The sequence below is a fragment of the Odontesthes bonariensis genome, chromosome 18 (genome assembly GCF_027942865.1).
Source record: "Odontesthes bonariensis isolate fOdoBon6 chromosome 18, fOdoBon6.hap1, whole genome shotgun sequence".
Classification (NCBI taxonomy): Eukaryota; Metazoa; Chordata; class Actinopteri; order Atheriniformes; family Atherinopsidae; genus Odontesthes; species Odontesthes bonariensis.
This window is the reverse complement of record NC_134523.1, coordinates 1,421,122-1,446,398: the sequence shown is the minus strand read 5'-3', so window position 1 is coordinate 1,446,398 and position 25,277 is coordinate 1,421,122. Positions and strand designations below refer to the sequence as shown.

Genomic DNA, 25,277 nt, shown 5'->3' with positions numbered 1-25,277 from the left:
CCACATGTGTGAGCGCTGACCCCCTCCACATGTGTGAGCGCTGACCCCTCCACATGTGTGAGAGCTGACCCCTCCACATGTGAGCGCTGACCCCTCCACATGTGTGAGAGCTGACCCCTCCACATGTGAGCGCTGACCCCTCCACATGTGTGAGAGCTGACCCCTCCACATGTGTGAGTGCTGACCCCTCCACATGTGAGCGCTGACCCTCCACATGTGAGCGCTGACCCCTCCACATGTGTGAGCGCTGACCCCTCCACATGTGAGCGCTGACCCCTCCACATGTGTGAGCGCTGACCCCTCCACATGTGTGAGCGCTGACCCCTCCACATGTGAGCGCTGACCCCTCCACATGTGTGAGCGCTGACCCCTCCACATGCGTGAGGGCTGAACCCCTCCACATGTGAACCCAAACTCTGCCCTCCTTTCATTCCTGGATGCTTTGATCTCCACCTCCTTTACTTAGTGTTTTACCCCCCCCGGCTGCTCACCGGTGGTGATGACGCCCTCCACCCGGAGGATGTTGGTGTGGTCGAACTGGCCCAGGATGCCGGCCTCGCTGAGGAAGGAGCGGCGCTGCTTATCGGAGCAGCCGGCCCGCAGCGTCTTTATGGCCACGGGCAGCTCTCTCTTACTGGGCAGCTTCAGGAAGCCGCGGCACACCTCCCCAAAGTCACCTGGGGGGGCAGAAAGGCAGAGGTTAGGGGCAGAAAGGCAAAGGTCAGGGTTACTGTTAGGGGAAAAAAAACTTTTTTCTGGTGTTTAAATGTTTTTATAATTCACGGGTCAAAAATGACCCATACGACAGTCTTTGTACCCTAGTGGTGTACAGCCCACATGGAAACATGAACAAAAATAAAGCTTAGTTTAAACTTAGTTAAAGCTTAGTTTAAACTTAGTTAATTTAAACTTAGTTAAAGCTTAGTTTAAACTAAGTTTAAACTAAGTTTAAACTTAGTTTAAGCTTAGTTTAAACTTAGTTAAAGCTTAGTTTAAACTTAGTTAAAGCTTAGTTAAAGCTGGCCCTGACAGAGCTTCAACAGATGCGTTCATCTTTCATCTCTTGGTGATTTTAATCTGCCTCCCACAGACCCCCCCCAGCTCATTTAAGGTGGTAATCTGCCTCCCACAGACCCCCCCAGCTGATTTAAGGCGGTAATCTGCCTCCCACAGACCCCCCCAGCTGATTTAAGGTGGTACCTGTGTGCACGATTCTGTCGATCTTGATGCTCTGGTTGTCCAGCTCCTTGGCGAAGGCGAGCACAGCCTGCAGCAGGTCCTCGCAGGTCTCTGGGTCGATGTATGTCCTCCGCGTTGGGATCTTAACTACAATCGTACACACAGAGAAAAACCTCAGAAAGCTGCTGGATTACTGCCTGATCATAGGAGGCACAACATGATTTAAGGTGGAGATGGAACACTGAGCAGGTCCCCACAGCCCAGAGGGAGTTAAGCTAATGAACACAAGTAGAGCTGATCCTTCTGAGGCTTCCACCAACAAAGAGCCTCTCCCTGTGTGGCTGTTGGACATTACACATTACATTATTATATATGCTGGAGCTGGTCTTTGAGACACAAATCAATACTAAAAGGTATCTGTGATGCTGCTGGAAAACTTTCTGTCTCATTGTTCATAAACACAAAGTGACGGGAGCAGGTTCTGATCATGACTTCTTTCAGATAAAAGATGGGAAATATTTTCAGTTCACTCTAATTCTCTGTTTTTTATCCTGTTTTTGACCTAAACTGAGATCAAAGACTTCCTGTCCACAGAGCTAGCAGCCATAGAGTCCACAGAGCTAGCAGCCACAGAGTCCACAGAGCTAGCAGCCACAGAGTCCACAGAGCTAGCAGCCATAGAGTCCACAGAGCTAGCAGCCACAGAGTCCACAGAGCTAGCAGCCACAGAGTCCACAGAGCTAGCAGCCACAGAGTCCACAGAGCTAGCAGCCATAGAGTCCACAGAGCTAGCAGCCATAGAGTCCACAGAGCTAGCAGCCACAGAGTCCACAGAGCTAGCAGCCACAGAGTCCACAGAGCTAACAGCCATAGAGTCCACAGAGCTAGCAACCATAGAGTCCACAGAGCTAGCAGCCACAGAGTCCACAGAGCTAGCAGCCACAGAGTCCACAGAGCTAGCAGCCACAGAGTCCACAGAGCTAGCAGCCATAGAGTCCACAGAGCTAGCAACCATAGAGTCCACAGAGCTAGCAGCCACAGAGTCCACAGAGCTAGCAGCCACAGAGTCCACAGAGCTAGCAACCATAGAGTCCACAGAGCTAGCAGCCACAGAGTCCACAGAGCTAGCAGCCATAGAGTCCACAGAGCTAGCAGCCACAGAGTCCACAGAGCTAGCAGCCACAGAGTCCACAGAGCTAGCAGCCACAGAGTCCACAGAGCTAGCAGCCACAGAGTCCACAGAACTAGCAGCCATAGAGTCCACAGAGCTAGCAGCCACAGAGTCCACAGAGCTAGCAGCCATAGAGTCCACAGAGCTAGCAGCCATAGAGTCCACAGAGCTAGCAGCCATAGAGTCCACAGAGCTAGCAACCATAGAGTCCACAGAGCTAGCAGCCATAGAGTCCACAGAGCTAGCAGCCATAGAGTCCACAGAGCTAGCAGCCACAGAGTCCACAGAGCTAACAGCCACAGAGTCCACAGAGCTAGCAACCATAGAGTCCACAGAGCTAGCAGCCACAGAGTCCACAGAGCTAGCAGCCATAGAGTCCACAGAGCTAGCAGCCACAGAGTCCACAGAGCTAGCAGCCACAGAGTCCACAGAGCTAGCAGCCACAGAGTCCACAGAGCTAGCAGCCACAGAGTCCACAGAACTAGCAGCCATAGAGTCCACAGAGCTAGCAGCCACAGAGTCCACAGAGCTAGCAGCCATAGAGTCCACAGAGCTAGCAGCCATAGAGTCCACAGAGCTAGCAGCCATAGAGTCCACAGAGCTAGCAACCATAGAGTCCACAGAGCTAGCAGCCATAGAGTCCACAGAGCTAGCAGCCATAGAGTCCACAGAGCTAGCAGCCATAGAGTCCACAGAGCTAGCAGCCACAGAGTCCACAGAGCTAGCAGCCATAGAGTCAAGTCATATTTATCTGATAGATTTCAGTTTGTTTTTGTAAACGAAGAATCTTCCTCACACACTAAAGGCTCTAGCATGGTTGCCGCGTCTGCTCGCGCGAGCGGTGTGGATGACGTCACGAGTTCGTGCCCGCCATAGGACCCTATATAGTGGCGCAAGTCGTTGCGCGCCAGTAGTTGCAATTTTCTCCGTCACAGAGGTGGCGCTGCTACGTGAAGGTTACCTCTACTCTACAACCACGAAAGTGGAGAAGAAAACAATGCTACTGTCAAGAGCAAGAATACTGTAATTAATGATACTGCTGCAGTTTTCGGATCATTTTAATTTTTTAATTCAGTTAAAAGAGGTGAAGGTGTGAAGCCCCCGGCATCAACAGAGTCTCTGCCCTCTTCTGTGCCTTCACGTATCTGTCCCGTAGCTTCTTCCACACATTCTTACAGAACTCTCCCTCTTTCCCCAAAGTTCTGCCAATCTCTGTGCACCAGTTTTGGGAGTTTACGTGCTCCCTGTGCTGTTTCACTGCAGTTTCGTACAGCTGCCTGTACACACGCACCTCCTGACTGAGCCTGGTCTCACATCGGTCCATCCGGTTCGTTGTGCTCGGCGCCGCCAAGTTACAAAAATCGACTGGTGCACGATAACGCGCAGCGCCGTCTTTTCAAGGGAAGCGCCAGGCCTGAAACGTCATTTTGACGTCACGGTCCACCACCGCCGTGACAGACGCGGCAACCATGCTACCGCCTTAAGTCATGGAGTTCCTCAGGGTTCTGTGCTTGGACCGATTCTTTTCACTTTATATATGCTTCCATTAAGTCATCAACTTGATGAATTGGATTGTAATCGGCTTGAATTGTAATGTATCTTTGAGCTAATATCTGTGTAATTTGACGCTTTATAAATTGAATTGAATTGAATTGACTCTAATAAGATTACATCTAAAAATGAAGGTAGAAAAGTGAAACCTATTTTGGTCACAGCTGCTCTCCCTCCTGTCCCCAGTTCGGCTGGATGGAAACAATCGAGCGTGACTTCTAAATGATTTAGTTTCTTTCATGAAGGAGCTCCATTGTGTCCTAAAGGAGGAGCTGCAGCCTCTCTTCTTAAATGTAGAGATTTCTAACAGCTGTTATGGCTCCACACAGAAACAAACAGCTTCCTAATTCCTTCCAAGGACCTCCACAATCACTACTGCGACATTAATGAGACTCAACAAAGGGAAATCTGAGCTGACATTTACAAATGAGAGCGTTATTGACTGAACACAGAACAGAACCTGCAGAACACCAGCAGCCAGAGGACCAATCAGCATGAACAGCTGCAGTCAGGTGACCTCTGAGCCTGGTTAGTTCACGTTAAACGTGCACATTAAAAACCATCTTGGCTTTGATTACAGCTCCAGATCGACCTGAGGGATGCAGACCGGGCAGCTTACGGCTTATTGGTCACACGGATATGTTTGTGTGGACGCTCCCACAGATCAGAGCAGTTATGAAAAGTGGGAAATGTTTCCTATTAAAGGCCTCGCTCCTAAAAGTGACCTCGGCTTCGGAGAGCAGCAGACTGCCTCTGCACCGGGACTCACTGAAGCCTAATTTTCTGTTGCAGTTTGGGAGGCAGAGCCTTCAGTTCTGGTTCTGATGGAGCTTTCTTCCTGTTCAAAGGGAGTTTTTTCTCTCCACAGTCGCCTCGTGCAGCTCAGGACGGGGATTGGACCAGAGAGAATCTGTTGGTTTCCTTTGCTCGGAAACTTTATTGAATGGTTCTGTAGGAATTGGACTCTAATTGGCTTGAATTGGACTGTGTGGAGAACATTGCTGCATGAAGCCAGCTGCAGAGAGCACACACTGGTGACACTCATCGCTCTGTTGATGACTCTTCTCCTTGACTGACATCATAAACACACACTGTTTCTGTGCTCTCTGCCTTTCTTTAGCATCAGGCTGCAGACTGTGACAGATGGGAGGAGAAAAACTGATGATTCTGGCTCATATGTTCTCAGACAGAAGCGTCCAGGATCATGGAGCACTAGAGTTGGACAAAGAGGACAGAAACATGTCCAACTCCTACAGAAAGAAGGCGTGTGTGCCTGTGGAAGCAGGGCAGAAAGCTGTGTGTATCTGTGTGCGTTGCATGTTGTCAGCTGTTGGCTTGTCTTTGTTTGTGCAGATTTAATTCCAAAGCACACGCTCCGGCTCATTATTCATCAGGCGTAGCGCCTCTCTGGAGAGCTCGGCATGCTGGGAGATTAAACAACGCAAAAGGGCACACACACACATTCACCGACTTTACAAAACGGTGCACGCATACATATATTTATAAAACTTATCCAGCACTTTAACAAAACAGCAGCAGGAACACTCCCCCACACACAGAGATACATCAAACTGGTTTCATTTAGTCACCATCAGACGAAGATCCCACCGGGAGCAGCGTGACCGCAGCTAAAATAAGAAGCTTCTACAACATCCTCCCGTTTGTGCTGCTGCCTGCTGTCTTCTGGAGCTGTTAACACATCTTCTGTTCCCTCTCATCTGCACCTCTTTATCCCTCCCTCCCCCCGACTTCCATCCTCCTCAGAAACCCAGCCGCACACACCACCTAATGGAGTGTGTCGGCGCTCGATGAGCACATGCTCAGGAGTAAGAACTAATGCCGTGGTTCTTCTTAACGCCTCCCAACCAAGTGTAAAGCTATTTGCTGTTAGATTCTTCCTCCTGTCACTCACAGGGTGATGTGACGGAGTGATGGGTGTCACTTACATTGGAAGTAAAGTTCCTCGTCTCCCTCCTGAGAAGCTTTGCTGTAGCCGCACTGCCTGCAAAGAGAAACAAAGATTCCTAAGATTTCAGCTCACAGACATCAGACGCTGTTTATCTTGCATGATAATATCTGAGGTGCACCAACAGTCAGATGAGAGGAAGCCACAACAGCAGCATCGATCGCTGAGAAGGGAAACAGAGAAGGGAAACAGAGAAGGGAAACAGAGGGGCGTTCAGCACGACCCCCGATATGATGCACCGATGGGCAACAAGATCTGTTTGACCGAGCGATGCGCACCAGCAGGCCGATACGCTGCCGCTGTTTCAGCCTGGTATGTTGGTGTGTGTGTTGGTGTGTGTGTTGGTGTGTGTGATGGTGTGTGTTGGTGTGTGTGTGATGGTGTGTGTGATGGTGTGTGTGTGTTGGTGTGTGTGATGGTGTGTGTGATGGTGTGTGTTGGTGTGTGTGATGGTGTGTGTGTTGGTGTGTGTGATGGTGTGTGTGATGGTGTGTGTTGGTGTGTGTGTTGGTGGGTGTGTTGGTGTGTGTGATGGTGTGTGTGTGTTGGTGTGTGTGATGGTGTGTGTTGGTGTGTGTGTGTTGGTGTGTGTGATGGTGTGTGTGTTGGTGTGTGTTGGTGTGTGTGTGTTGGTGTGTGTGATGGTGTGTGTGATGGTGTGTGATGGTGTGTGTGATAGTGTGTGTGATGGTGTGTGTGTTGGTGTGTGTGATGGTGTGTGTGTTGGTGTGTGTGATGGTGTGTGTGTTGGTGTGTGTTGGTGTGTGTGATGGGTGTGTGATGGTGTGTGTGTTGGTGTGTGTGTTGGTGTGTGTGATGGTGTGTGTGTTGGTGTGTGTGTGTTGGTGTGTGTGATGGTGTGTGTTGGTGTGTGTGTTGGTGTGTGTGATGGTGTGTGTGATGGTGTGTGTGATGGTGTGTGTTGGTGTGTGTGATGGTGTGTGTGTTGGTGTGTGTGATGGTGTGTGTGTTGGTGTGTGTGATGGTGTGTGTTGGTGTGTGTGATGGTGTGTGTGTTGGTGTGTGTGATGGTGTGTGTGATGGTGTGTGTTGGTGTGTGTGATGGTGTGTGTGATGGTGTGTGTGATGGTGTGTGTGATGGTGTGTGTTGGTGTGTGTGATGGTGTGTGTGATGGTGTGTGTGTTGGTGTGTGTGATGGTGTGTGTGATGGTGTGTGTGTTGGTGTGTGTGATGGTGTGTGTTGGTGTGTGTGATGGTGTGTGTGATGGTGTGTGTGATGTGTGTGTTGGTGTGTGTGATGGTGTGTGTTGGTGTGTGTGATGGTGTGTGTGATGGTGTGTGTTGGTGTGTGTGATGGTGTGTGTGATGGTGTGTGTGATGGTGTGTGTGTTGGTGTGTGTTGGTGTGTGTGATGGTGTGTGTGATGGTGTGTGTGATGGTGTGTGTTGGTGTGTGTGTTGGTGTGTGTGATGGTGTGTGTGATGGTGTGTGTTGGTGTGTGTGTTGGTGTGTGTGTGTTGGTGTGTGTTGGTGTGTGTGATGGTGTGTGTTGGTGTGTGTGTGTTGGTGTGTGTGATGGTGTGTGTGTTGGTGTGTGTGATGGTGTGTGTGTTGGTGTGTGTTGGTGTGTGTGTTGGTGTGTGTGATGGTGTGTGTGATGGTGTGTGTTGGTGTGTGTGATGGTGTGTGTGTTGGTGTGTGTGATGGTGTGTGTGTTGGTGTGTGTTGGTGTGTGTGTTGGTGTGTGTGATGGTGTGTGTGATGGTGTGTGTTGGTGTGTGTGTTGGTGTGTGTGATGGTGTGTGATGGTGTGTGTGATGGTGTGTGTGATGGTGTGTGTTGGTGTGTGTGTTGGTGTGTGTTGGTGTGTGTTGGTGTGTGTTGGTGTGTGTGATGGTGTGTGTGATGGTGTGTGTGATGGTGTGTGTTGGTGTGTGTGTGTTGGTGTGTGTGATGGTGTGTGTGTTGGTGTGTGTGTTGGTGTGTGTGTGTGATGGTGTGTGTTGGTGTGTGTGATGGTGTGTGTTGGTGTGTGTTGGTGTGTGTGATGGTGTGTGTGTTGGTGTGTGTGTTGGTGTGTGTTGGTGTGTGTTGGTGTGTGTGTTGGTGTGTGTGATGGTGTGTGTGATGGTGTGTGTTGGTGTGTGTGTTGGTGTGTGTGATGGTGTGTGTGATGGTGTGTGTTGGTGTGTGTTGGTGTGTGTGTTGGTGTGTGTGTTGGTGTGTGTGTTGGTGTGTGTTGGTGTGTGTGTTGGTGTGTGTGTTGGTGTGTGTGTTGGTGTGTGTTGGTGTGTGTGTTGGTGTGTGTGTTGGTGTGTGTGTTGGTGTGTGTTGGTGTGTGTGTTGGTGTGTGTGATGGTGTGTGTGATGGTGTGTGTTGGTGTGTGTGATGGTGTGTGTGATGGTGTGTGTTGGTGTGTGTTGGTGTGTGTGTTGGTGTGTGTGTTGGTGTGTGTGATGGTGTGTGTGATGGTGTGTGTTGGTGTGTGTGTTGGTGTGTGTGATGGTGTGTGTGATGGTGTGTGTTGGTGTGTGTGATGGTGTGTGTGATGGTGTGTGTGATGGTGTGTGTTGGTGTGTGTTGGTGTGTGTGTTGGTGTGTGTGTTGGTGTGTGTGTTGGTGTGTGTTGGTGTGTGTGTTGGTGTGTGTGTTGGTGTGTGTTGGTGTGTGTGTTGGTGTGTGTGTTGGTGTGTGTGATGGTGTGTGTTGGTGTGTGTTGGCATTGTTATCTCCCATCCTGAGTGTTCCCTATAATCTCACTGCTGATGGATGGTCTTTTCTCTGCTGATATGGAATTGGAGTTCCTCAAGGATCTATTTTGGGACCAATCCTATTTGCACTATATATGCTATTTGCTATCCTTGGCTATATTTTCCACAGATATAATATATCTGTCCATTACTATGCAGATGATATACACATCTACCTTTCTTTAAATCCTGAGGACTTCACTGTGGTCACTTCTATGCAAAGTAAGATGCTGGATGGCTAATAACCATCTTTAGTTCAATGATAGAAAGTCTAAGGTGGTTAGGCTTAGACTCCTCAGTAGTTTTAGCCAGCCAGGATGCGAAGTCATTTTTGACTCTGAACTCAATTGTGACAGAAAGATAAATGAATTGGTAAAAATCCATCCTTTCCGATAACAACTTGAAGACAGATATTTCAGGCTGGATTATGGTACTTCTGCTTGTATCTGGGCATCAGTCTCTATTATCCCACATGCAGCTCGTTCAGAATCCCTCACCCCTGTTCTTTCCTTTCTTCACTGGCTCCAGATTTAACACAGAATCATTTTTTATTAGTTTTTAAAGCTTTACATGAGTTTTCACCTGAATATATTCCTGAACTTACTCTGAGAAACTGCTGTTACCTTCTGATTTGTGCTTCTGTACAGCGCTCCACTCAACTGTGGTTGTTTCAGGTAAAAGCAGATGCTCACTGTTTAACATTTATTCTACCAGCTTTTATTTAGCATCACTCACACTGATGGCTGCATGTGGAGTCCAGCAGGATGTCCAGGAACACTCTTTCACCCCAACAGTAGGAACAAAATGAACATGCAACAAACTGTACGCAAACATCTAAACTTCTCAGGGTTGTAATCGATCTCTGAGGGTCTCTGAGTTCCTCCCATTTTCTGAAAGTTAGAGGTTTTAATGTAAGCAGCCAACGTTTGAAGGTTGCCCAAAGTTACACACGGAGCAACTTCACAGCTGCTGTTTGATGTGTAAAAATCAGCCGCTGGCCCTTTATAACCCCCCTAAAATAACGTTTTTAATCATCAGATATTAAAGCCTTCAGTCACGCTCCAGTGATGTTCAGACTTCAGGTGCAGGGACAATACAAAGTGTCTGTGGCCTAACCCTCCGACTAGTTTAGAACTGAGGAAGCCTTCCAGGTGAGGGGAAACATCTTCAGGAACCAAGAACCAGGAACTTATTCATGCTTTTAGGATTCAGATATTATTGTTTTCTGTTAAAAAAGCTGCTTCATTGGGTAATAAACTTTTATTTAAGTCATAAATAATCTCATTTTTAGGATCTGGGAGTTTATCTGTTGTAATCTGATGAGGATGAAAGTGAAGTGGAATGTGTGTGCACTGATCTGAGTGTTACTGTGATTGAGAGGGAACACACCCTGATATGCTCCTGATCCTCTACATGTCTGCTCAGAGTCACGTGCGCATGAATGCTGGATAAGGTCTGCTAAGGTGAGACATGTGATGGAGGGTGTGACTGACACATCCCTCCACCTGTGAGGCAGCAGAGTCACAGACAAGGTCAGGACACATGCAGCAGACAGGAGCCAGGAGACAACACTGCACAGATAAGCAGAGGGCTGGGAGAGGGGTGATGGGGACAAAGAGTGGGACAGTACAGAGGGTAGCAAGGTGCAAGAGACCAGAGAGACCAGAGAGGTGCAAGAGACCAAAGAGGTGCAAGAGACCAGAGAGACCAAAGAGCTGCAAGAGACCAAAGAGGCGCAAGAGACCAAAGAGGCGCAAGAGACCAAAGAGGCGCAAGAGACCAGAGAGGCGCAAGAGACCAGAGAGGCGTAAGAGACCAAAGAGGTGCAAGAGACCGAAGAGACCAAAGAGGTGCAAGAGACCAGAGAGGCGTAAGAGACCAAAGAGGCACAAGAGACCGGAGAGGCGTAAGAGACCAAAGAGGTGCAAGAGACCAGAGAGGCGTAAGAGACCAAAGAGGCGCAAGAGACCGGAGAGGTGCAAGAGACCAGAGAGGTGCAAGAGACCAGAGAGGTGCAAGAGACCAGAGAGGTGCAAGAGACCAAAGAGGTGCAAGAGACCAGAGAGGCGTAAGAGACCAAAGAGGCGCAAGAGACCGGAGAGGCGCAAGAGACCAGAGAGGCGTAAGAGTCCAAAGAGGTGCAAGAGACCAAAGAGGCGCAAGAGACCAAAGAGGTGCAAGAGACCAAAAAGGTGCAAGAGACCAGAGAGGTGCAAGAAACCAAAGAGGTGCAGGAGACCAGAGAGGTGCAAGAGACCAAAGAGGTGCAAGAGACCAAAGAGGCGCAAGAGACCAAAGAGGCGCAAGAGACCAAAGAGGTGCAAGAGACCAGAGAGGTGCAAGAGACCAAAGAGGCGCAAGAGACCAAAGAGGCGCAAGAGACCAAAGAGGTGCAAGAGACCAGAGAGGCGCAAGAGACCAAAGAGGCGCAAGAGACCAAAGAGGCGCAAGAGACCAAAGAGGCGCAAGAGACCGGAGAGGTGCAAGAGACCAGAGAGGTGCAAGAGACCAGAGAGGCGCAAGAGACCAAAGAGGTGCAAGAGACCAAAGAGGCGCAAGAGTACGGAGAGGTGCAAGAGACCGAAGAGGTGCAAGACACTGGAGAGGTGCAAGAGACCAGAGAGGTGCAAGAGACCAGAGAGGTGCAAGAGACCGGAGAGGTGCAAGAGACCCGAGGTGCAAGAGACCAGAAAGGTGCAAGAGACCGGAGAGGTGCAAGAGACCAGAGAGGCGCAAGAGACCAAAAAGGCGCAAGAGACCAAAGAGGCGCAAGAGACCGGAGAGGTGCAAGAGACCAGAGAGGCACAAGAGACCAAAGAGTTGCAGCAAGAGACCGGAGAGGTGCAAGAGTACGGAGAGGCGCAAGAGACCAGAGAGGTGCAAGAGACCAGAGAGGTGCAAGAGACCAGAGAGGTGCAAGAGACTAAAGAGGTGCAAGAGACCGAAGAGGCGCAAGAGACCAGAGAGGTGCAAGAGACCAAAGAGTTGCAAGAGACCAGAGAGGCGCAAGAGACCAAAGAGGCGCAAGAGACCAAAGAGGCGCAAGAGACCGGAGAGGTGCAAGAGACCAGAGAGGTGCAAGAGACCAGAGAGGCGCAAGAGACCAAAGAGGTGCAAGAGACCAAAGAGGCGCAAGAGTACGGAGAGGTGCAAGAGACCGAAGAGGTGCAAGACACTGGAGAGGTGCAAGAGACCAGAGAGGTGCAAGAGACCAGAGAGGTGCAAGAGACCGGAGAGGTGCAAGAGACCCGAGGTGCAAGAGACCAGAAAGGTGCAAGAGACCGGAGAGGTGCAAGAGACCAGAGAGGCGCAAGAGACCAAAAAGGCGCAAGAGACCAAAGAGGCGCAAGAGACCGGAGAGGCGCAAGAGACCAGAGAGGCACAAGAGACCAAAGAGTTGCAGCAAGAGACCGGAGAGGTGCAAGAGTACGGAGAGGCGCAAGAGACCAGAGAGGTGCAAGAGACCAGAGAGGTGCAAGAGACTAAAGAGGTGCAAGAGACCGAAGAGGCGCAAGAGACCAGAGAGGTGCAAGAGACCAAAGAGTTGCAAGAGACCAGAGACGTGCAACAGACCGAAGAGGCGCAAGAGACCAGAGAGGTGCAAGAGACCAGAGAGGTGCAAGAGTACGGAGAGGCGCAAGAGACCAGAGAGGTGCAAGAGACCAGAGAGGTGCAAGAGACCAAAGAGGTGCAAGAGACCAAAGAGGTGCAAGAGTACGGAGAGGCGCAAGAGACCAGAGAGGCGCAAGAGACCAGAGAGGTGCAAGAGATCAAAGAGGTGCAAGAGACCAGAGAGGTGCAAGAGACCAGAGAGGTGCAAGAGTACGGAGAGGCGCAAGAGACCGAAGAGGTGCAAGAGACCAAAGAGGTGCAAGAGACCAAAGAGGTGCAAGAGACCAAAGAGTTGCAAGAGACCGAAGAGGTGCAAGAGACCAAAGAGTTGCAAGAGACCAGAGAGGAGCAAGAGACCAAAGAGGTGCAAGAGACCAGAGAGGCGCAAGAGACCAGAGAGGCGCAAGAGACCAGAGAGGCGCAAGAGACCAGAGAGGCGCAAGAGACCAAAGAGTTGCAGGAGACCAGAGAGGCGCAAGAGACCAGAGAGGCGCAAGAGACCAGAGAGGTGCAAGAGACCAAAGAGGTGCAAGAGACCAGAGAGGTGCAAGAGACCAAAGATGTGCAAGAGACCAAAGAGGTGCAAGAGACCAAAGAGGTGCAAGAGACCAGAGAGGTGCAAGAGACCAGAGAGGTGCAAGAGTACGGAGAGGCGCAAGAGACCGAAGAGGCGCAAGAGACCAGAGAGGTGCAAGAGACCAAAGAGTTGCAAGAGACCAGAGAGGCGCAAGAGACCAGAGAGGCGCAAGAGACCAGAGAGGTGCAAGAGACCAAAGAGGTGCAAGAGACCAAAGAGGTGCAAGAGACCAGAGAGGCGCAAGAGACCAGAGAGGCGCAAGAGACCAAAGAGGTGCAAGAGACCAAAGAGTTGCAAGAGACCAGAGAGGCGCAAGAGACCAGAGAGGCGCAAGAGACCAGAGAGGTGCAAGAGACCAGAGAGGTGCAAGAGACCAGAGAGGTGCAAGAGACCAGAGAGGTGCAAGAGACCAAAGAGGTGCAAGAGACCAAAGAGTTGCAAGAGACCAGAGAGGCGCAAGAGACCAGAGAGGCGCAAGAGACCAGAGAGGTGCAAGAGACCAAAGAGGTGCAAGAGACCAGAGAGGTGCAAGAGACCAAAGATGTGCAAGAGACCAAAGAGGTGCAAGAGACCAAAGAGGTGCAAGAGACCAGAGAGGTGCAAGAGACCAGAGAGGTGCAAGAGTACGGAGAGGCGCAAGAGACCGAAGAGGCGCAAGAGACCAGAGAGGTGCAAGAGACCAGAGAGGCGCAAGAGACCAGAGAGGTGCAAGAGACCGGAGAGGTGCAAGAGACCAAAGAGTTGCAAGAGACCGAAGAGGTGCAAGAGACCAAAGAGTTGCAAGAGACCAGAGAGTTGCAAGAGACCGAAGAGGTGCAAGAGACCAAAGAGGTGCAAGAGACCGAAGAGGTGCAAGAGACCAAAGAGTTGCAAGAGACCAGAGAGGCGCAAGAGACCAGAGAGGTGCAAGAGACCAGAGAGGTGCAAGAGACCAAAGAGTTGCAAGAGACCGAAGAGGTGCAAGAGACCAGAGAGGTGCAAGAGTACGGAGAGGTGCAAGAGACCAGAGAGGTGCAAGAGACCAAAGAGTTGCAAGAGACCGAAGAGGTGCAAGAGACCAGAGAGGTGCAAGAGACCAGAGAGGTGCAAGAGTACGGAGAGGTGCAAGAGACCAGAGAGGTGCAAGAGACCGGAGAGTTGCAAGAGACCGAAGAGGTGCAAGAGACCAGAGAGGTGCAAGAGACCAGAGAGGTGCAAGAGACCGAAGAGGTGCAAGAGACCGAAGAGGTGCAAGAGACCAAAGAGTTGCAAGAGACCAAAGAGGTGCGTGAGCCAATGAGTGGGGCGACTCGGGGGGTAAATGACTGAGGAAGGATGTGAAGGAGCCCTGAGATGAACAGGAGATGACAGGGAAATGAGAGGCTATGGGTAAGGGGATAGTTAGGATGAAGGGTATGCAGGGAGGAGGAGGCGCAGGATGCAGCCCATAAAGTGGACAGTGGGGGGCCGAGGAAGGAGCGAGGACAGAGGGGGAGCATGCTGAAGATTAAGGAAGCAGCAACAGAAAAAAGAGTTGCCGGGACACACGGCAGGATAAACTGAGGGAAGACTCAGAGCCCGATGAGCCATGCTAACTACCGACATGCAGGGGCATGTCCGAGGGTAGGCAGGGAGCAAGGGGGCAAATAAGCCTGAGAGGAGGGCAGAACTAGCAGATAAGTATGAAGAGAAGACTTGATTTAATTAAAGCTGCTTCCTTTGAAATGCCACAGATGTGACTAACATGCAGAGTGGCTTCTCTCTGGGTCTGAATCCAGCAGAAAGAGTCACATCCTCCACCTCAGTTTATATGATGGTGGAGCGCAGGGGTGGGGGTATAAATAGGAAAGCTCCAAAGAAAATAGTCTGGGTCTGAATACTCTGATGATGTGGGGGGGGGAACAGACTGAAGGGACATGAAGGACGGGGTTGGATAAAGTAGCAGGAAGGGGTGCAGACATGCCAGTGTACCTGGGCATCAGCTGTGTGAAGGGAGGAAGAGGAGAGAGAAGAGGAGGAGGAGGAAGGGTGGAGAAGGAGGTCGAGAGCAGCACCACACTAGCAGGAGTAACATTGGAGGAGCTCGAGCAGACGCTGCTGGGGAGAAAACAAGGGGAGGGGGGGGGCACTGTCAATCCTGGCTCTGCTCTGTGCTTCACAATCAACACAACAAGGGACTGATGGCTGTGTCAGAATAATCATTTAAATCAGCGCTGGGGCGGAAATATGCAAACAGAGTCAGATCATCACATGTTGATAGAAATAAAACCAGCAGCCCGTTAAACCCCCGAGGAGCCAGACTTCTGGTTTTTAAAGGTGGCACCAGAGAGGAGAAGCATGGGAAACAAACATCTGGCTCAGTTTAACCAAACTTCTGGTTTTTAAAGGTGGCACCAGAGAGGAGAAGCATGGGAAACAAACATCTGGCTCAGTTTAACCAGACTTCTGGTTTTTAAAGGTGGCACCAGAGAGGAGAAGCATGGGAAACAAACATCTGGCTCAGTTTAACCAGACTTCTGGTTTTTAAAGGTGGCACCAGAGAGGAGAAGCATGGGAAACAAACATCTGGCTCAGTTTAACCAGACTTCCATCTGAGTCCTCCTCAGACGCATTCAGAGGGAAAAGTTTTTACCTTCAACTGGTCAATGGAAATTAAACTTGTTTTGTGACAAAGTACAATTGAACAAAACTTTCCTGATATGCATCAGAATCTTCTGCTCCTCAGCAGCTGGTAAAGCTCAGTGAATCCAACAAGAGTAACAGCAAAACGCTTTATATTTTAAACCCCAGCCAACTAGCCGGACTACCTTCATCAACACCAAAACGAGGCTGGAACTCTGCTCACAGGACGCAGCGGGGGGTAAGAAGATGTTCAGAAATGATGTTGCTGATATGGGATGTTACACAGCTTCATGTCAGAAGAGGCGAACTGTCCCTTTAAATAATAAAGTCCAATTCAAGCCAATTGGAATTTAATTCATTGTAATCATAATTATTTATAAAATAATCCAACTACAGTGTTTTATTAGATGTTACTTTTTTCTGTGAATACTGGATATTTGTGTTATGTTTCTGTTTATGTAATGCTGGTGAACTGCTGCTATGAGCTCCCTCTTGGTTAAATGAACGTCAAATAAAATGAATTCGCCTAACAGGTGAAATCAGCATCAGAATCCCAACTAAGGGGTAAAGCTGAGATTTATGAGCAGCAACATTTATGGGACACACTGGAAAAATCTAGTATATTTGTCTCATTGAGTATCTCATTATACTTAATATCAGACACAACTGCCTAACAAGCACCATTTCAGCCAGATATAGGGACTTGTTTTAATACAATACATCTGGAATATCTTGTTAAGTGAAAAAGATCTTGTTTTGAGTCATATTTCACATGAAACAAGCTTTTTTTTTACATTTGAAGATGTTTTTAAGCTAATTTCAAGATCACTTTTAACTCAAAAGTCCTAAATATCACATTTTATTTCAAGAAATCTTGACAAGCCGATTTTCACTAGTTCCATTGGCAGATTTTTTTGCTTATTTCAAGCAAAAACGTCTTTTATTTGTTGTTTTTTTTACTTATTTTTGGAGGGGCATTTTTTTTCCAGTGCAGAATGACATTTCATGGTGCTGTTTTATCCATTCAGAGACTCAGTTTCTTGCATTGCAGAGAGCTTCAGTCCCCTGGGAAACAGATGAAGATGTCACAGAGGTGCACGACTTCTGCCGGTTCCCTCGCAGACATCCGTATCCGTAAGCACTGATGTGTTCAGGACATGCAGAGAACTGCACTGCTGAGCTGGAGACCCCGACTCCCCCATCTAATCTTTCCCCTTCCAGCTCCACTTTTTTGTCTCTGTGTCCCCGAGCGACACCGACCCAATGAAATGACCCCCGGCTTTAATTTCCTGCTTCTGCCTTTCTTCTTGATCTCCTCTCCATCTCCTACTTCTGATAACTTATAACTCCGTCATCAGACACACACACACAGACACACACACACACACACACACACACACACACACGGATGTGTTGATTCGGCCGGTGGAGGGTAAATAATCCCCGCACTAACCAGTCGAGCCTGTCCTTCCTGCAGAATGTTTGGTCAATGCCCTGGAACTCAGGCTCAATCACACTCTGTCAGGCACTGATGCATTCTGTGTGTGGAACATATCTGTCACCTCTATCTCAGTTTCATTCTGTCTTTAACTCCCACATCACGTTCTGAACAGTGTTGGTCACACAACCCTGGTATTTATTTAGTTCCCCTTTGGTTGAACGAGCCGTTCTGACTTTCATTTCTCTTCACACTGTAGATTTGTATATAGCTGATGTTTATTTCTCTGATGTTTATTCTATTCTATTTGCTTGTTTTTCCTTTAATTGTTTACATATCTTTTATACTGTACGCTGTTGCAACACAATAATTTCCCAAATTGGGATGAATAAAGTATTTATCTATCTATCTATCTATCTATCTAAAATACGCTACTCCTTAAGTTGACTCCGCCTCCCCTATTAAGCCCCGCCTCCTCTGTGAAGCCCCGCCCACTCACATCCCCCATGCTGGACGGAGGAAGCCAGAAATGTTCTGCTGTCAGCCGTCATACTTTATTTTCATTGGCTCTGTGTGAATTGGACTAATTCGAAATTGAATTGATTGGATTTGATTGGTTTAAGATGTTTTACTCAGTTGTAACTGGCTTGAATCGGACTGATTCTTTGAAGCTGTTGCTACCAGCTGCTGGATCAGAGATGATTTTTGTGATTTAGGGCTTCATAAATAAAACTGTAGTGAATTTCACGTGGGATTCAGACCCACTGACCCTTTGATCTGCAGATAACTGTTCTTCTGACGAAGAAAACATCATTACAGGAGGAAGAAGAAGCAGGTCTGAGGACGTGTCCTCACCTTTATGTGTGTGCAGAGGCACTCTGTGTGCATCTTAGGCTACGGCTGCACGGAAACGAAACAAGTTTTTTTTAAAACGGGTACGAAAATTATTGCGACCACACAGGAAAGCTGGAAACGCTGAAAACGATGCAGTACACACGCCACACCTCTATGTGCGCTGTAAGCCCCCCCACCGATTACACCAGAACAATAGAAGAAGCAATGCGTGTACGCCCCTACTGCTACCAGCGCGAAGCTCACGTTGTTCCTTCAACAACGCCGCTGTAGTTAGCAGTGTCTGCAGCAGTGCTGCTATCAATGTTGTGGGGTCCATGATGATCGCTGTCTGTCCTTGGTGTGTTGTCTTCTTCTTCCGGATTTTGAATGGAAGCCGCTTTTTGTTCTGGTCACTGACGTATGTGTATACGTCAGTGGCGTTGGCCATGTGGCTGTGACGCAGATGTAAACGAATCCGTTCTGGCTGTAACAATGGAAACGAAACGACGCCGTTCTCAGATCTTCCCACTCTGGAACCCGTTCTCCAAAACTATCGTTTTGGGGTAGTGGGAACGCCAGCTCCGTGTGGCCGCGACAGCCAAACGATAAGCAAAAGTATCGTTTACAGTGAAAAACGTTTCCGTGTAGCCGTAGCCTCAGTGAGCAGACAGATCGGTCTAACAGAGCTGCATGTCTCTGTAAACACCACCATGCAAATTGAGGCGTCAAACATTCTCTTTGTCTTCATGCAAAACAGGCCGAGCTGCTTAATGGTCCAGCAGCTGTGAACAAGGAGACCCCTTGTTCTGCTGCAGTGATGGAAATAAAGAGGACAGAGATAAGCAGCACGGAGCCGCCTGTAAGCACAGCTAAAGAGTGTCCACAGTAAATACTGAAGAGAGAGTGGAAGTGTGGGTAAAGAGTCATGCTGTGAGCTCTCATCTCTTTGCTGTTTGACTTCTTCTTCTTCTTCTTCTTCTCCTTCTCTGGAAACCCATTAGAGCCCAAAGCTGAGCTCCTGCCCACAGAAGTGATCACAGGCTCTGACCGTGAGAACGTTTCCCCTCAGCGCAGACAGAGCTGTGATTAAACTGACACTTGTCACACTGGGAGATGCTGATCGTGTAATTTCAGCTTTTCTCTCACTGTTGCAGCACATCTCCTTCAGAGAGGATCCTCGGTTATCAATAGATTAATTTAATCTGGGTCCTGACGGAGCAGCATGTGGCAGTTTAATAAGTGTTTCAGCGTGTGACGGGTCTGAAGTGTTTGCACACACACGGCGGGCCGAGCTTATTAAAACCTGAGAGCATCAGGAAGCGGTTAGTGGAAAGTGATCCGATCAGTTGAGAGAAACGTACCTCCTCCAGATGAGCAGCCCGACTCCCATGGAGAGCAGCATGATGAGGGCGGCCACGGACACCACCACGATGATCACCACCGGACTCTGCTCGCTGGAGGCCAGGGTCACTGGAGGAGGAAAACACAGTGAGGAACACACATCTGTGCACATCTGTCACACCATGATCCAACAGCAGCATGACTTCAGGTTCCTGAGGTGAAAGCATTCATGTAGCGACGACCTTAAACTAAGTAAGTAATATTTATTTATACAGCACCTTTCACTAGGGATGGGAATCGAGAACCGGTTCTTGTTGAGAACCGGTTCCCAGTGTTTCAATTCCTTGGAATCGTTTTGGCGATTTTGCAAACGATTCCCTTATCGATTCCAGTGCAGCCAGCAGCCAACAGTAAACATGGCGCCCAAGCGGCACAAACGCTCGAAAGTTACACATCCCTAAAAAAGATGACAAAAGGGCAACTTGCAAAGTGAATATTTCACCAAAGGGAGGAAATACTACCAACATGCAATAACTATGAATGAATGTCACGTTTTCGATCTGCTCCGGACTAACGTTGGTGAATCTGAACCCAGCAACGTTAGCAACGTTAGCATGTCCTCGGCTAACACTGCAGGTAACTAACTAACTAACAAACACTGCCTATCATGTTAGCACCATTTGCCTGATTGTAAAAGCTGCTGTTAGTAACGGTTAAGGTTAAATGAATGCCTTCTCAGGCATTACATTTAGATGAAATCATGAGAGGCAGAGCCTGACTGGCTCAGAGCCAGAGGCTGGTGGTACTACCCCCAGTTCACCTCTACCTCCAGCTTCTCCTTTCACCAGAGCAGGAAGAGTTAAATTACCCAGGCCAGGATAGACCAATGTGGACCTCACCGTTGTTGGGTTTGTAAGGTCACGACTCGTGTTACTTCTAAACTAAACAAAGTTGATGCTAATCGACCGGTTTGTTGTCCTTTTTCTCCAAATGAGAATCGATAAGGGAACCGATAAAGAACCGAATCGTTAAGCAGAATCGAAAATGGAATTGGAATCGTAAAAATCTTATCAATTCCCATCCCTAGCTTTCACAGACAATGAAGGTCACAAAGTGCTTCACAAGAAGTGCACAGAAAATACAATAAAAACATGCAGTTATTAACAACAATAATAATATTACAAAAATAAACAAAGTGGTCATAAAAACAGCCTGTGGTTAGAAGGCTTGTGGAAACAGATGGGTTTTAAGTCCGCTCTTGAAAGCATCCACTGAATTAAGCGAACGTAACAAGAGTGGGAGATCATCATTCCAGAGCCGCGGAGCAACGGCCTGGAAGGAGCGATCTCCTCGGGTCTTAACCTTGTAGCACCCAAGCATATGAATAATCATTGAAAAAAATCATTTTGGCTCTTCTTGCATCTTTTTGGGTGGGAATAAACCAATGTTTTTGGAATTTTTGGAATTGGGCTATTTTTTTTTATCATTTTAGGCAAAACCAAGTCATTCTCTGCAGATCGTTTGGTAAAAAGGTTTAGTAAAAGTTCACCAGTAACTGCTGCTAGCACAATAAAATGTATATAATAAACCTTTATTGAACATTCTTAATACAAAGTGCGGAACGCAGCCATCATAAACTTTCCATTCAACAAGGGAGAGAAAATAGGGCCAAGAGATTGTGAGGTCTGACTTTTTCCTGGAGAACCATTTTGTAATGCAAATGTATTACTCTGTTGAACGCATCTTGTTCTGAGAAGCAAAACGCTTTATTTTTTAAACCCCAGCCAACTAGCCGGACTACCTTCATCAACACCAAAACGAGGCTGGAACTCTGCTCACAGGACGCAGCAGGGGGTAAGAAGATGTTCAGAAATGATGTTGCTGATATGGGATGTTACACAGCTTCATGTCAAAAGAGGCGAACTGTCCCTTTAAAGGACACGTAGTCATCTGTAATGTTTCAGTAATGAGGAAGTAAAGAAGAAGAAGAAGAAGAAGAAGAGATACTCACGCTCGCCCAGCGTCTGCAGCTCCAGGGGGGCGCTGTACGCTCCGTAGTCGATAGGCGGCGGGGAAGAGGACGATGAGGAAGAAGAGGAGGAGGACGATGAGGAAGAAGAGGAAGAAGACGACGAAGAAGAGGAGGATGAGAGTGCAGAGGAGGACAAAGAGGAGGAGGAGGACGCCGGTGTTGTGAAGGGACGGATGAGGAAGACGTAGGTGGTGCCGGGCTTCAGGTTGTTGATGCTGATCCGAGTGGCTGCTGTCTTCATGGTGGAGTAACTCTGGTCCTTCTGCTCCTGTGGGGACAGAGAGGGACACGTGAGACGAGGAGACGAGGAGACAGAGATAGACCAGTGAGACAAGGAGGCAAAAAGACAGAGAGACAGAGATACAAAGAGACAGAGAGACATGAAACAGAGAGACAAGGAGACAAAGACACAGAGAGACAAGGAGACAAAGCCACAGAGATACAAGGAGACAAAGACACAGAGAGACAAAGAGACAAAGCCACAGAGATACAAGGAGACAAAGACACAGAGAGACAAGGAGACAAAGCCACAGAGATACAAAGAGACATAGAGACAAGGAGACAGAGATACAAGGAGACAGAGATACAAGGAGACAAAGATAAAAGGAGACAGAGATACAAGGAGACAAAAACACAAAGAGACATAGAGACAAGGAGACAGAGATACAAGGAGACAGAGATACAAGGAGACAAAGATAAAAGGAGACAGAGATACAAGGAGACAAAAACACAAAGAGACAGAGAGACAAGGACACAGAGATACAAAGAGACAAGGAGAGAGAGACAAGGAGACAAAGACACAGAGATACAAGGAGACAGAGATACAAGGAGACACAGATACAAGGAGACAGAGATACAAGGAGACAAAGACACAAAGAGACAAGGAGACAAAGACACAGAGATACAAGGAGACAAAGAGACAGAGAGACAAAGAGACAGAGATACAAGGAGACAGAGATACAAGGAGACAAAGACACAGAGATACAAGGAGACAAAGAGACAGAGATACAAGGAGACAAAAACACAAAGACACAGAGATACAAGGAGACAAAGAGACAGAGAGACAAGGAGATAGAGATACAAAGACACAAAGAGACAGGCAGGGACACGGGAAGAGGAGTAACCCATGTCTCTTTCCACAGTTTTGTAACAACGTTTCATTTATTCAGAAAGTGTTTCAGAGGCCGAGAACTTGAACTTCTTTAACTCTTAACATGTGTGGCTCTGAAATAACTGTGATTGTCTTCATTAATGAGTTCTGATTTATCTCAGCAGAGCGAGTCAGGCCTTCCACCAGGTGCTGCTCCGCTCACTGAAGGAGAAGTTCTCACCTCTGAACGCTTCACCTCAGACAGAAACTGAAGTTTTGGTTGTAAAAGCAGCAGGTGGCAGAGTTTAGATTTTTAACTTTGTCACCACGGATTCTGTCAGAGACCAAAAGGACTTTCACAGAGCGTGAGAAAGAAGCTGCTGCTGACCACCAGGTGAATACAGGACGAGCTGCACACAGGTTAATAAGAGATGAAGTTAAAGGGCTGTGGCTGCATGATGAGCCACTCCTGCAGAGATGATGAGGAAACAGCAGCAGCACTCAGACTCTTTCTAACGTCAAGTATGAGTAAACTGAACAATTCTTCCTGATTAACAATGCTAATCCTTTTTCTGTCAACACAGGCTTTTATTTAGGATCCAGAAACTCTGTGAAGGAGTCATGTTGAAATGTTGAAACTGGAATTTAATCACATTGTAATCACTCTGAGACAGAAGCTGCTTCTTCACTTCTTTACATCCTCGCTGCTCCCCTGTTTCCCTCCTCCTGCCCTTCATTTACTCTTTTCTCTCCATCCGTCAGCATCTTTTAACCAACTAGCCTTTTTCCTCTCTTTCGTAGTTTAAATTCTCTCTGTAGTTTAATTTCTCCTCCTGTGAGCGCTCGTCTTTCCACTCCTCTCCCTCTCAAACTGTTTTTCTGAAAGATGTGGGAGCCGGGTTTATTAAATATGGTGGAGTGGGGAGAGAGGCGAACGCTGCCAGGAAAACGTGGCGTGTGAAAACGGAGAAGCGAGAGTGTGAAGCTGCGGTTTGCACGCGTGGCGGATTTACTGCGAGCTGCTCAAGAAGAACCATGGTGCTGGAATCACAGTTTAATCAATGAAACCAGGAGAAACAGCAGTCACATGAAACAGGAGAAACACAGCAGTCACATGAAACAGGAGAAACACAGCAGTCACATGAAACAGGAGAAACACAGCAGTCACATGAAACAGGAGAAACACAGCAGTCACATGAAACAGGAGAAACAGCAGTTTGCAAATAAAATACACAAATAAAAGTAGTGAGTCCTTTAAATTCTAAAACGAAATAAATACAGGACAGAGCATTCAAAGGGAGATCATTAAAAACATTGGGTAAAAAGAAAGGTTTTCAGGCCTGTTTTAAAGTGTTCCACAGTCTGTGGAGCCCTCAGATGTGGAGGCAGAGCGTTCCACAGCCGAGGGGCAGCGCAGGAAAAGGCCCGGTCTCCCATGGTGCGGGAGCCAGTTCTGGGAGTGTGAAGAAGGTTGGTGTTGGAGGAACGGAGAGAGCGTGAAGGACAGTGAAGGGTGAGAAGGTCTTTTAAGTAAGATGGAGCATTACCATGCAGGCAGTGGAAGGTGAGCAGAGAGATTTTGTAAGTGATTCGGGCAGAGACGGGAAGCCAGTGAAGAGATTGGAGAACAGGGGTGATATGTTCATGTTTACGCACTCTCATCAGGATCCTGGCAGCACAGTTCTGAACATACTGTATTCTCTGTATGTTCTTGCCAGGAATCCCAACGAGAAGTGCGTTGCAACAGTCGAGTCTGGAGGAGACAAAGGCATGACGAGCCTCTCTGCATCAGAAAGAGAGAGTCAGGGCCGAAGTGTGCTATATAACAAAAATAACACCAAGAGTGGTGACCATACTGGAAAGAGAAATGTTCTGGCCAGAGAAGGTAATGTTGAGAATTTTTTGTTTTTGAATTTGATGTAAGGTACCAATTTGAATCATTTCAGTTTTTGAACTGTTAAGATGGAGAAAATTTTGCTGCATCCATGCCTTTATCTCCTCCAGACCAGCTGTAAGTGTGGAGAGAGAGGGGATAATTGGCAAGGTGAGGGGGCTGGGAATGATGAAGATGGAATGGGTTGGGTCTCAGGTACATTGCTACCTAACTTAAGGTAAAGCTGAGTATCATCAGCATAGCAATGAAAAGAGACCCCATAGCTGCTGATAATGCGCCCAAGTGGGACCATATATAGATTAAAAAGAAGAGGTCCAAGAACTGATCCTTGGGGCACACCACAGGAGACAGGATGGCTCAGTGATCTGGCACGACCAATGGAGACAAATTCGGATCTGTCCATCAGGTATGATCGGAACCAGTCCAGGGCCGTGCCAGTGAGTCCTGCAAGGTGCTGTAGGCGGTGGAGAAGGATGTGCTGATCAACAGTGTCAAAGGCTGCTGACAAATCAAGAAGGATGAGAAGTGAAGAAGAGCCACGATCATCAACAGGTCATTTGTGACCCGGACCAAAGCTGTTTCAGTACTATGGGCCGCACGGAAACCAGATTGAAATTTGTCCAGAATTCTATTGTCATGGAGATGCTCTTGAATGTAAACTGAGACTAATTTCTCCAGAACCTTAGCGAGAAAGGGAAGGTTGGAGATGGGTCTGTAGTTTGCTAAGTCCTGGGGACCAGGGTAGGTTTTTTAAGGAAGGGTTTGATTATGGCAGATTTCAAAGTGGGGGGAATGTGACCAGATTGAAGGGATGTATTTACTATGGTAGTGATGAGGGGACTGAGAGAGGCAATATGGGCCTTAAGCAGGGCTGTTGGGAAAGAGTCAAGGGCACATGTAGAGGGTTTCATGGCCCTGACAGTGGCCTCAACTTTCTTCACACAGGCCTCTGGAAACGAGCAAAAGGGGGCAGAGCTCCTGAGCCGTAGTAGGGCTAAGTGCTGGGGGAGAGTGGTGAGGGCTCATCTGATTGTCTGGATCTTATTATGGAAAAAAGAAATAAATTTATCACATAGGTCATTAGTAGGGTCAATGATAGAAGCTGTTTGTGGCTGAAGGAGTTGAGTGATGGAGGAAAAAAGTACTTTGGAGTTACCAGGGTTATCTGAGACAACAGATGAATAAAATAGTGATCGGGATTTCCTGAGAGACCTTGCATACATTGTGCGGTGCTCCTGATAAGCTAGCTTGTGGACTAGCAGACCAGAGGCTAAAAAG

At 48.1% G+C, this 25,277-nt stretch overlaps 1 protein-coding gene across 3 annotated transcripts in view; it reads right to left on the bottom strand.

The window, feature by feature from the left end:
• The window catches only part of epha10 (EPH receptor A10), a 226,928-nt gene that overhangs the window by 19,955 nt on the left and 181,696 nt on the right, over positions 1 to 25,277 (bottom strand). The window contains exons 7-12 of one of the 3 annotated variants that reach the window (XM_075450393.1): positions 20,995 to 21,283; positions 19,004 to 19,112; positions 14,720 to 14,845; positions 5,848 to 5,903; positions 1,201 to 1,326; positions 492 to 677 (exon numbers count right to left, since the gene is read on the bottom strand). In XM_075450393.1, the coding sequence (XP_075306508.1) occupies positions 492 to 677; positions 1,201 to 1,326; positions 5,848 to 5,903; positions 14,720 to 14,845; positions 19,004 to 19,112; positions 20,995 to 21,283 (892 nt within the window). The remainder of the gene's footprint in view (positions 1 to 491; positions 678 to 1,200; positions 1,327 to 5,847; positions 5,904 to 14,719; positions 14,846 to 19,003; positions 19,113 to 20,994; positions 21,284 to 25,277) is intronic. The other 2 variants (XM_075450394.1, XM_075450395.1) reach the window with 2 other exon arrangements.